At 36.0% G+C, this 13,371-nt stretch overlaps 1 protein-coding gene across 1 annotated transcript; it reads left to right on the top strand.

Annotated features, from left to right (window-relative positions):
• The first annotated feature begins 711 nt into the window (after positions 1-711).
• Positions 712-1,598, top strand: LOC114410836. The gene is made up of 2 exons (XM_028374753.1): positions 712-891; positions 984-1,598. The coding sequence occupies exons 1-2, from the start codon at positions 712-714 to the stop codon at positions 1,596-1,598; spliced, it is 795 nt and encodes a 264-aa protein (XP_028230554.1).
• Positions 1,599-13,371: the final 11,773 nt, after the last annotated feature.

The following is a 13,371-nucleotide window of genomic DNA, read 5'->3' on the forward strand; positions in this document are numbered from 1 at the left end:
GTTTACACCACGCTTTTAGTTTCATGTGTTGGGTACCATGATAATAGATATAAACAAACCATGTTGGGGTTATACAATCCTTTCTCCAAAAAATGATTGAAATCACATGAACATGGTACCCAATGCATTGTTAACACGAAATGGTGGTCTTTCGGGCGTCTTGTGTTGGTTTGATAAATACATTTGTCATGCATAGCATAACTATGCCCTAATCATTCATCATGTCTCCTCTATGATAGGTTGTTGAAATATTGGCGATCAAAATTTCTATTCCTTCGAACATAGGGTCGAACCAAGCACAGTCTTTTAAGAAAAGGATTTTATCAAGTCGAGGTCAAAGTGTGGAAGTAACCATCTTGCGAAAGTTGGGGCAAAAGATGGGTCAAATTTACATAGCTTCTTTGACTACTACCAACACATGATTAATCTAATAACTTACAAAATTAGGAACCCTTGATCTGTCCATGTTTTATTTCCAGTTGCACTTTGACTCTAGCGAGATTTATTGAAAATTAGAGTTGATTCGACCATATGTTCTACCGAATATCCTGTGTAAAATTCACAATACTTCAGCAACATATCATTCACATGCATTCATGCTTGTTTGTCTTTCCACTTTGGTTGCATTGCTCATTGCATTCTTTCCTTGAAATCAAAATTGTAATCATTGTAACCAAAGAGAAAGATTACGCTTTACGACACCCTTACCAGATGCGTGCCAAGGCCAGAATAATGATTGAAATCAAAGAAGTACAGGAAAAAATGAAGGTTGATATGGAGGCCATGAAGGAACATATGACAACGATGATGAGCATGAGGAAGATGATGGAGCATAACACTGCTACAGTTGTTGCTACGAGTACTGCTATTGAGATGGACCCGATTCACCTGGTCGGTTTAATCAAGTGAATCGTCTAGTTTTAGATGTAGTAGGTCAAGGAGGTGAGGCGGCAAAAAATGCATGTGGGTCTCATCATGTTCAGGTTCAGAGCAAGCATTCCTTCCCACCATATGGGTTGCCTCCTAATTATACACCGCCCATTGTTGTATACGCTTATGGTGAGAATATCAGCAATTCTACACCCGTATTCATTGATAATCAGCAATCCCAATCTAATCATGCACATGTCTCTCAACACATGGGGGAAACACATGAAGTTCTCCAAGACCACACTCTGGCTGGGTTTGGGATTTATCCAGGATATACCATTGAAGAGCAGGCATTTTCTGGCATCACTGTGCTGAATGCTCCCGAAATATCTCAATGTTGCCCGTTATCACAACCCTTGCATTTTGCAAGAGGAGAGGGGCCTTTCATAGTACTTGAGAAGGAAAGGATTGAGCATATGAAGGAGAGGCTACGCGCCATTGAAGGAGAAGAAAATTATGCCTTTCTTGACATGGCAGAGTTGTGCTTGGTACTCGATGTGGTTATTCCTCCAAAGTTCAAGGTGCCAGATTTTGATAAGTACAAGGGAACCACTTGCCCAAAGAATCACCTGAAAACTTATTGTAGGAAGATGGGGGCATATGCGAAAGATAAAAAGTTGTTGATGTATTTCTTCCAAGAGAGTCTTGCTGGGGCAGCTATTACCTAGTATACTAACCTGGAACCTTCCCGGGTCTATTCCTGGAAGGACCTAATGGCTGCTTTCATTAGGCAGTATCGGTATAACTCTGATATGGCTCCAGATAGAATGCAACTACAGAATATGTGCAAGAAAGACAATGAATCTTTCAAGAATATGCTCAAAGGCGGAGAGATCTAGCAGCTCAAGTACTGCCCCCGATGATGGAGAGATGATAACAATGATAGTGGACACATTGTCGATGTTTTAATATGAGAAGATGGTAGGTTACATGCCTTCAAGTTTTGCAGATTTAGAGTTTGTTGGCGAGAGGATCGAAGTGGGTCTCAGAAGAAGGAAATTTGATTATGCTGTTACTGTGAATTCTAATAATAGAAGACCTGAGATGAGTCGGGGGAATAAGAAGGAGGGAGAAACCCATGTTGTGACTATCGTTCCTACATGGCCAAATTTCCCACTAGCCCTTTTAAATTCCATGTACCAATATTCTCCCCAACAATATGAATACTCAGCCAATATTAGTTCTTCCCATTACTCACCACCCTACCAACCCAGAATGCCCAATCATCACAAAGGCCACCCCTAAATCGGCCACAAAATCCACCTGCTATACATCCAAGACCAAACACCACCCCTAATACCAATCAAAACACCAACCAGGGAAGGAACTTTCCAGAAAAAAAGCCTGTAGAATTCACCCCAATTCTAATATCGTATGTTGACTTTCTCCCATATCTGCTCGATAATGCAATGGTAGTCGCGAGCCCATCAAAGATTCTTAAACCTCCATTTCCTAGAGGATACAACTCCAATGTGACATGTGCTTATCATGGGGGAGTCCTGGGGCATTCCATTGAGCATTGTATGACCCTGAAACATAAGGTGCAAAGTCTGATCGATGCAGGCTGGCTGAGATTTGAGGAGGAGAATCACTTGTGAATTCTGATGTTGTCAGGCAATACTATGCATAATGCTTGGGGAAATTTGAAGGTTGTTGTTAGATATTTCCAATGACTCATTAGGATTTTCGGGTTTATGCTATTACTGTAAACAACAGTCACAATGTTAATAATATGGATGAATTTGATGTTGTTGTCTCTCATTCTCACACAATTACACCTTTGCTTATTTAACTTTCACTGGAATGTGAATGTACGCCATAGGTTTTTTTGCTTAAGTGACTTGCGTTCCTGAGTTGGTCTCAAAGTCTGCCCAATCAGAAATTGCATGTTCTACACATTTGGTGGGGATGTCGTAAGCGACGAGTAAAGTTGAATAAACATTTGATTGACTGTGTTTCCAAATCAAAAATAAGAAGTATAGACATTCATGTGACCTCATCTTATCATTCTTAAAAGTTGTCTTTCTCGAGAGAAAAATGAGTTGTGAAGAACAAGAGTAATCTGACTTAATTTGTCAATTGAAAATCCTTTAAATATTTATTGTCCTTAAAATTTCTTTTTCGAGAACCTGCACAATTTCTTTCATTTCTTCTTGCTACAAGGTCATGACAAACGACAACAACATGTACCTCTGAACCCTACACGGGGGCAATGACAAGCACCATGCATGCGCTTCAAGCGAACCTAGGGCAGACAAGAAGTCCTCACCCGATAGGTTGAAAACCCAAAAGGGTGGCCTAGGCAAAAGTAAAAAAAAAAAACAACAAACAATCAGAAGAGTGTTTATTAGAGGTTTTGTCCCAAAATCCAAATTATAAGAGTCTCTAGTCAAGATTTGAAATGACACATGGCCATGTTTCTTCATCCAAAACCCTAATTTGTCCCTTGCTATCCCTTCTGAACCAAAGTATAATTGTTTTCTTGAAAAAAAAAATAAAAAAATAAAACAAAATCTTGAGTAGGAACCACCATTAAACTGGTAGGAAAAGCAATGCAAACAACATATGCATGAGGTTTACCAAGCTCTAGGTTGGGCAACGATGATGTTAAGAAAAGAAAAAAGCAGAAAGCAAATCCGCTGAAGGCGAGTGAAAAAAAAAAAAGACAAAAGATCTCCAAATTTTACAAGGAAGGCACAAAAGTGCAATAAGGATTAATGTATAAGACAAATAAAGTAAAGCCCAACCCAAAAAGTTGAAATGAATAAAAGTACAAGCAACGCTCTCGAGGTTCTTACTCAATATAACCCTTAAACACTCTTTGAGCCTCTCTAATCCTTTCTTTCATAGCCTTCTTACCCCTGACCACATTACAAGCCCAATAAAGTCCATGTGGACCAAGGAAAGACTAATTTTGCTTTTGAGTTAGGATTTTGGAATAGAACCCGCACCCGCTTGTGATTGCCAAAAAACCCTAAGGTTTGCACTTGCACGTTTGAGAAGAAAACTCATACGACCAGGAGCTTGTGGGAGATGCTCAAAGACAATTGTGATAGTAGGGTACATCTTATGTTAGTCTCTCATGCAAACTCCTTAGGATTCCTTTCGAATCCAAGGGTAGCCTTCGCTATATATATTCTTTCCTGTTCAGCCCATGTCATCGAGTTTTAGCGGGATTGACAGACCCTTGGCATCACTCTATGAACTTAAATAAGGAAAGTTTCACTTGGTCATAAAGTGTAACAATCCATTGGCATCCTTCAATGGTGCAAGCGATCGGTCCCAAAGCCTTATATTTTCTTGTTGTGTAGAATAATTGAAGTTTTTAAACAAAAAGGGACGAACCCTAGGATCAATATTTCAGTTGATTGATTAAATATCAAATAACTCCACTGTCGTCATCCAAAATTGTCAAGTGATTAAGTCAAACAAAATATACATTCTTAGGGAGTCTTCGAAGGGATCTGCAAAAGATAGAATGAGATTGCATGAATTATCACGTCCTTCAGAAAGAGGCGGTCAATCAGTGTTCTTCACAAAAAAAATCAAACAAAAAAATATCACAAAAGAGGGAAAGAATGTCATGAGCATTGCACAGTTTTCATGATTTAAAACCTTTTGCATTGCTAGACACAAAGCCTACATTTACTACATTTCAGGATGAAATTTGCACGCCTCTGCATTCCATAACTCATGCTCCATATCAGGCTATAAGTGCATAGATTTCTCTTTAGTTTCCAAAATCCAATGTCCTATCTTTTGAGTTTGGGATGAGTGACCCTTTTAAAGAGTCAACCTCTTGCTTTCTTATATGGTTGAGCCCTTGGGTACTAGTGCCTATTGGCAGTTTTCATAGGACTCAACGTCTTCGCCTTTGTTTTTTGCAGGACTCAACATCCTCTGCCTTTTTTTCATAGAACTCAATGTCCTCTGTCTTTATGTTTCCATAGGACTCAACCTCCTCGCCTTTATTTTTCATAGGACTCAACATCCTCTGTCTTTATGCTTTCATAGGACTTAATATCCTCTGTCTTTATGTTTCCATAAGACTCGACATCCTCTGTCTTTATGCTTTCATAGGAACCAACGTCCTCGCCTTTATGTTTCCATAGGACTCAACATCCTCGCCTTCATTTTTCATAGGACTCAACATCCTCTGTCTTTATGCTTTCATAGGACTTAATATCCTCTGTCTTTATGTTTCCATAGGACTCGACATCCTCTGTCTTTATGCTTTCATAGGACCCAACGTCCTCGCCTTTATGTTTCCATAGGACTCAACATCCCCGCCTTTATCTTTCCATAGGACTCAACGTCCTCGCCTTTATTTTTCATAGGACTCAACGCCCTCTATCTTTATGTTTACATAGGACTCAATGTCTTCATCTTTATGTTTCATAGGACTCAACATCCTCACCTTTATTTTTCATAGGACTCAACGTCCTCCGCCTTTATGTTTCCTTGGACTCAATGTCCTCTGTCTTTATGTTTCCATAGGACTCAACGTCCTTGCCTTTATTTTTCATATGACTCAACGTCCTCTGTCTTTATGTTTTCATAGGATTCACCGTCCTCGCCTTTATGTTTCCATAGGACTCAATGTCCTCGCCTTTATTTTTCATAGGACTCAACATCCTCTGTCTTTATGCTTTCATAGGACTCAGTATCCTCTGTCTTTATGTTTCCATAGGACTCGACATCCTCTGTCTTTATGCTTTCATAGGGCTCAATATCCTCGCCTTTATGTTTCCATAGGACTCAACATCCTCGTCTTTATTTTTCCATAGGACTCAACATCCTCGCCTTTATTTTTCATAGGACTCAACGTCCTCTATCTTTATGTTTGCATAGGACTTAACTTCCTCGTCTTTATGTTTCATAGGACTCAATGTCCTTGCCTTTATGTTTCATAGGACTCAACGTCCGCCACCTTTATGTTTCCTTGGACTCAATGTCCTCTGTCTTTATGTTTCCATAGGACTCAACGTCCTCGCATTTATTTTTCATAGGACTCAATGTCCTCGCCTTTATTTTTCATAGAACTCAACGTCCTCTGTCTTTATGCTTTCATAGGACTCAATGTCCTCGCCTTTGTTTTTCATAGGAATCAATGTCATCGCCTTTATGTTTCATAGGATTCAACGTCCTTTATCTTTATGCTTGTCAAAGACTTCAATGTCTTCTATTTTATGCTTTACAAGACTTCAATGCCTTCTGCTTTTATGCTTTTCAAAAGACTTCAATGTCATCTATTTTATGCTTTACAAGACTTCAATGTCTTTTGCTTTTATGATTTTCAAAGACTTCAATGTCTTCTGCTTTTATGTTTTTCTAAGACTTCAATGTCTTCTGCTTTTATACTTTTCAAAGACTTCAATGTCTTCTGTTTTTACGCTTTACAAGACTTCAATGTCAATGTCCTCTGCCTTTATGCCCTATAGGACTCCAATGTCCTCCATTTTATGTTTTATAGGACTTCAAGGTCCTCTGTTTGGTGTTACAAGACTTTAATGTGTTGGACAAGCGGCCTCAGAAATATTAAGAATGGGGGGTTGAATTAAGGTTTCGTTGACTATTCCTTATTGAAATTTTCCTTTTCTTAATCATTCCCTAGATTCAATTATTTCTTTGTTAACAAGTTGCTGAAATAATAAATGAAGGAAAATAACTTGCGGAAATGAAAAGACAACAGAAAGTAAAAGAGATAAGGGAAGAGAGAATGCAAAACCGGATTTATCCTGGTTCTGCCATAACCCATGCCTACATCCAGTCCCCAAGCAACCCGCTTGAGATTTCCACTATCCTTGTAAAATCCTTTACAAGCAATGAACCACAAAGGAATCCCCTCCTTTGTGTTCAGTGATTACAACCAAGAAGTTATATTCACTTCTTACAATGAACTTAAAAGCGGTTAGTCTTTTGAGTCCAGTAATCAACCAAGAAGCAAATCCGCTTCTTGCAATGAACCCAAAAGCGGTTAGTCTTTTGAGTCCAGTGTTTAACCAAGAAGACCTTCTCTTAAAAACAATCACCAAGAGTCGGTCTATTGAAAAACTTTTTGTAAGAATGGAGGAGGAGAGGAAAATAGAATAGCACAAGTTTTTGCCCAATGAACTTTTCTTGACAAAGCAAGTATTGAACAAAAACTCTTAGAAAGATGTTAAGAATGAATGAATGAAAATCTGTTATCAAATTCATGCCATGGTCACATATTTATAGTCATTTGATGGCTCTTGAAGAAACCATATTAAAAGTTATGACTCTTGGTAATTTCTTCAAAACTAGTCACTTTAAGAGTTGTGACTTTCTTCAAAACTAGTCACTTTAAAAGTTATGACTCTTGGCAATTTATTTTTCAAAACCAGTCACAGGTAATCGATTACCATTATGGTGTAATCGATTACACATCAACATTTGTGACTCTTCATGTTTAGATCTGAAAACCAATGTTAAGAAATACTGGTAATCGATTACAAATGTTGTGTAATCGATTACACAAGTTTGAAAATATTTTATCACAAGTTATGACTCTTGGAATTTGAAACTCAACGTTCAAAAACATTGGTAATTGATTACATGCTCATGGTAATCGATTACTACTTTGTAAATCAGTTTGAAAAGAATGTTGGCTACTGGTAATCGATTACTGTCTTTTGGTAATCGATTACCAGAGAGTAAAAACTCTTGGTAAAAGATTTTTCTTTGAAAAATTCTTTTGGAAAAATAGTGCTATTCAATATTTTGAAAAACTCTTTTTATACTTATCTTAATGGTTCTTGAATATCTTGAGTCTTCTCTTGATTCTTTACTTGAATCTTGATTCTTGATTGAATGGCTCTTTGATTCTTGAAACTTGCTTGAATCTTGATTCTTGACTTGAGTCTTTGGCATCATCAAAATAAGCCTGGAAGCTTTGCTTCTACAATCTCTCCCTTTTTGATGATGACAATCCTGAAATCAAGAGAATACATGCAAGATTTGTTCTATCATTCACTCATCTCTTTCTCCCCATTTCTTTTTGAATTCATGCTTAAATTTAAATTAGGTTCTTGATTTCTAAAATACCCATTTTCTCTCCCCCTTTGGCAACATCAAAAAGCCAAAGTGTGCAAAAATGAAAAACAATAACAATATATATCATAGACTAACAGACATAGCTACAAGACAAAAGAAAACTTAATGAACACTTATTTATCTAAATCATAAATATCTAAAAGACCAAGTTCTCTTCTAATAGCAAAGAATGTTTCCTTTGGGAGAGGTTTAGTGAAGATTTCAGCAAGTTGATTTTTAGTATCTACAAATTCTAAAACACAATCGCCTTTAAGAACATGATCCCTTAAAAAGTGATGCCTAATCTCTATATGCTTTGTTCTAGAGTGTAGTACTGGGTTTTTGGATAGATTTATGGCACTGGTATTGTCACACTTAATAGGTATGTGATCAAGAATAATCCCATAATCATACAATTGTTGCTTCATCCATAAGATTCGTGCACAACAACTGCCAGTAGAAATATATTCTGCTTCGGCAGTGGATAAAGCAACACTATTTTGCTTCTTGCTATGCCATGAAACAAGAGCAGATCCTATAAATTGGCAATAGGGGTGGGAATAGGCCAGGTCAAGCCAGGCTTTGAAAGGCTTGAGCCTAGCCTACGATGAATTTTTTAGGCCTAAGCCTGGCCTATAGCCTATCAAAGGCTTTTATTTTGGCTCGGCCTGGCCTTTTTAAAAGCCTAGCCTGTTCTGATAGCCTTTTTAAAAGCCTTCTTCACATTAAATCTTTAATATTCCTTTGCTATGGAGTAGGAATGTAATAGGAAAGTTAAAGGAAAAGGAAACGTTAACAGAAATAGGAAAGCCAATAAAAATAATGAGGAATATAAAGGGGCACATGACTCACACCTAAATTGTAATTAAAGTCTTACTTGATTATAGAAATAGAAGTTATGGAGCAGTAATGTGTAATCAAAGTCTGATAGTTTTAAAAAAAAATTAATTGCACCCAAAAAATAATATAAGTATATATTGGTATCCAAAAAATAATATAAGTATATATACATATATATAGGCCGACCTATTAGGCTTATAAGGCTTTTTAATAAGCCTAAGCCTGGTCTATTTAATTTAATAGGCTTTTAAAAAATCCTGAGCCTAACCTTTTAATTAAATAGGCCAGTTCAAGCCAGGCTTTATGTAGGTCAGGTCGTAGGTCCCTGTAGGCTGGTCTGGCCTATTCCCACCCTTAATTGACAAGTTCCACTAGTGCTTTTTCTGTCGGTTTTGGATTCGACAAAATCAGAAACAGATCCTATAAATTACATGCAGAGTTTTTAGGATACCATAATCCTAGTTTAATAGTTCCTAAGAGATATCTGATAATCCTTTTTACTGCAATCAAGTGTGATTGTTTGGGATTAGGTTGGAATCTAGCTCACATGCATACATTAAACATGATGTCTGGTCTACTGGCAGATAAATAGAGAAGAGATCCAATCATACCTTGATATTGTTTTATGTCTATAGATTGAGCAAATTCATCTTTATCTAAGTAAAAGACAGTACTCATGGGTGTGGCCATGTGCTTTGAATTTTCCATCCCAAATCTTTTGATCAGTTCTTTGCCGTACTTGGCTTGGTTGACAAATATGCCTTCGTTGGTTTGCTTAATTTGAAACCCAAGGAAATAGTTTAAATCTCCCATCATTGACATCTCAAATTCGCTTAGCTATCAAAAGAAAATTCCTTGCACAAAGAATCATTAGTGGATCCAAAAATAATATCATCAACATATATTTGAACTAATAGAATATCATCATCCTTTTTCTTTATGAACAGAGTGGTATCCACTTTTCCTCTAGAAAAGTTTTTCTCTATGAGAAATTTGCTTAGTCTTTCATACCATGCCCTAGGGACTTGTTTTAAACCATATAGTGCCTTTTTCAATTTATAAACATGATCTGGCTTATCTGAATTTTCAAAATCTGGGGGTTGTTCTACATCTAACTTATTCCTAAATACCCATTTTGTTCCTATAATGGGGTAGTTATGTGGTTTCTCAACTAGTTCCCAAACATTATTTCTCTCAAATTGATTTAACTCTTCCTGCATAGCAACTATCCATTGATCATCTATTATGGCTTCTTTTAAGTTTTTAGATTCTATCATAGAAACAAATGCCATGTTATTGCATAAATCTTTGAGAGAGTGTCTAGTTGTTACCCCTTTAGAAATATCACCAATAATGTTGTCAAGAGGATGATTTCTGGAAGCTTTCCACTTTTTTGGAAGATCATTGGTTGCTGGAGTTTCGTAGTCTTGAGAATTCTCATTGCTTTCATCTCTTTTCCTTTTAGAACCCCTCTCATGAGTGTGTATCTCTTCTAAGAAATCTGAAACATCATCTAACACATCCTTTCTTGGAGAAATAACATTAGACTTATCAAAGGAAACATGAATGGATTCTTCAATATTCATAGTTCTCTTATTGTATATTCTATATGCTTTACTATGCAAGGAATAACCAAGGAAAATTCCTTCATCCGCCTTGGCATCAAACTTTCCTAAGTTTTCTTTTCCATTATTTAATACAAAACATTTGCAACCAAAGACATGTAGATGTGAAATGTTTGGTTTTCTACCATTGAATAATTCATAAGGAGTTTTCTTTAAGATGGGTCTTATTAAAGCCCTATTTAGGATATAGCATGCAATTTTAACAGCTTCAGCCCAAAAGTATTTTGGAAGAGGAGTATCATTTAATAGGGTTCTTGCTATTTCTTCTAAGGATTTATTTTTCCTTTCAACAACACCATTTTGTTGAGGAGTTCTAGGTGCAGAGAAGTTATGTTCAATGCCATATTCATCACAAAACATTTCAAATTCTTTATTTTCAAATTCTCCCCCATGATCACTCCTTATTGAAATAATTTTGAGATTTTTCTTATTTTGAATAACCTTTGCAAGTTTCCTAAATGCTTGAAATGCATCATTTTTATGAGTAATGAACAATGTCCAAGTATATCTAGAATAATCATCAACTATGAAAAGTGCATAATAACTTCCACCAAAACTCATGACTCTAGATGGACCAAACAAATCCATATGTAGTAATTGTAAAGGTTGAGTAGTTGAAACAATGTTTTTGGATTTAAATGATGCTCTAGTTTGTTTTCCCTTTTGACATGCATCACATAGTTTATCTTTTTCAAATTTTAGTCTTGGCAAGCCAACGACCAAATCTTTTGAAATTAATTTTTTTAAATGTTCCATATTTATATGAGCGATCCTTTTATGCCATAGCCAAGGATCATTATCTTTGCTAAGAAAATATTTATTATCATCTGATTTTTGTTTTAAATCTAACATGTGAACATTGTTTTCTCTAAATCCTATATGCTCTATGTCCTTATCATGTTCATGTTTAATGACACATTTTTTAGAATCAAATGATACCTTATAACCTCTATCACATAATTAACTAACACTATGCAAACTATGCTTAAGCCCTTCAACAAGTAAAACATTTTCAATAGAGGTTGAAGAGTTCGTACCTATTTTTCCGACTCCAAGAATTTTACCTCTGTTGTTGTCGCCATAGGTTACATGCCCGCTTTTCTTAGGAGAGATAGTTGTGAATTTTGAGACATCTCCTGTCATGTGTTTAGAGCATCCGCTGTCTATGTACCACTTTTTATTCCATGGCTCCTCCTCATCGCTTTCATGACTCTTGGTCATTAAACATATGTTTGCTTGTTCTTTCTCATTTTGATTGATTCTTTGCAATTCCATCTCATGTTCCTGCAACTTTCCAAATAATGTGGCAAGAGACATACTAGATAGATTTTTAGAATTTCCTTCCAGGAATAAGAAACTTGTTGTGGTCATATTTCTTGAAGTTTCTAAACTTTCTACAAGAAACCTGCTTTGATACCACTTGTTGGACAAGCGTCCTCAGAAATATTAAGAAGGGGGGGTTGAATTAAGATTTTGTTGACTATTCCTAATTGAAATTTTCCTTTTCTTAATTATTCCTTAGATTCAATTATTTCTTTGTTAACAAGTTACTGAAATAATAAATGAATGAAAATAACTTGCAGAAATATAAAGACAATAGGAAGTAAAAGAGATAAGGGAAGAGAGAATGCAAAATCGGATTTATCCTGGTTCGGCCACAACCCGTGCCTACATCCAGTCCCCAAACAACTCGCTTGAGATTTCCACTATCCTTGTAAAATCTTTTACAAGCAATGAACCACAAAGGAATCCCCTCCTTCGTGTTCAGTGATTACAACCAAGAAGTTATACCCACTTCTTGCAATGAACTCAAAAGCGGTTAGTCTTTTGAGTCCAGTGATCAACCAAGAAGCAAATTCGCTTCTTGTAATGAACCCAAAAGCGGTTAGTCTTTTGAGTCTAGTTTTTAACCAAGAAGACCTTCTCTTTAAAACACTCACCAAGAGTCGGTCTCTTGAAAAGCTTTTTGTAAGAATGGAGGAGGAGAGGAAAATAGAATAGCACAAGTTTTTGCCCAATGAGCTTTTCTTGACAAAGCAAATTTTGAACAAAAAATCTTAGAAAGATGTTGAATATGAATGAATGAAAATTTGTTATCAAATTCATGCCATGGTCACATATTTATAGTCATTTGATGGCTCTTGAAGAAACCATGTTAAAAGTTGTGACTTTTGGCAATTTCTTCAAAACTAGTCACTTTAAGAGTTGTGACTTTCTTCAAAACTAGTCACTTTAAAAGTTGTGACTCTTGGAAATTTATTTTTCAAAACCAGTCACAGGTAATCGATTACCATTATGGTGTAATCGATTACACATCAACAGTTGTGAGTCTTCATGTTTAGACTTGAAAACCAATGTTTAGAAATACTGGTAATCGATTATAAATGTTGTGTAATCGATTACACAAGTTTGAAAATATTTTATCACAAGTTGTGACTCTTGGAATTTGAAACTCAACGTTCAAAAACATTGGTAATCGATTACATGCCCATGGTAATCGATTACTGCTTTGTAAATCAGTTTGAAAAGAATGTTGGCTACTGGTAATCGATTACTGCCTTTTGGTAATCGATTACCAGAGAGTAAAAACTCTTGGTAAAAGATTTTTCTTTGAAAAATTATTTTGTACAAATTGTGCTATTCAATATTTTGAAAAACTCTTTTTATACTTATCTTAATGGTTCTTGAATATCTTGAGTCTTCTCTTGATTCTTTACTTGAATCTTGATTCTTGATTGAATGACTCTTTGATTCTTGAAACTTGCTTGAATCTTGATTCTTGACTTGAGTCTTTGACATCATCAAAATAAGCTTGGAAGCTTTGCTTCTACACAATGTCCTTTTATTTTTTTTGTTTTCATTTTTTTCTCTGGTGTCTGGTTTTGAATAGCCTGATCGCTTGAATAAAATTAGTGTCATTAAA

This window comes from Glycine soja, chromosome 4 (assembly GCF_004193775.1).
Source record: "Glycine soja cultivar W05 chromosome 4, ASM419377v2, whole genome shotgun sequence".
Lineage (NCBI taxonomy): Eukaryota > Viridiplantae > Streptophyta > Magnoliopsida > Fabales > Fabaceae > Glycine > Glycine soja.

Coding starts and splice junctions, on each gene's coding strand:
- LOC114410836 (XM_028374753.1), top strand. CDS start 712: ATGCGTGCCAAGGCCAGAATAATGATTGAAATCAAAGAAGTACAGGAA. Junction 892..983: donor AGATGGACCCGATTCACCTG/GTCGGTTTAATC, acceptor CATCATGTTCAG/GTTCAGAGCAAGCATTCCTT.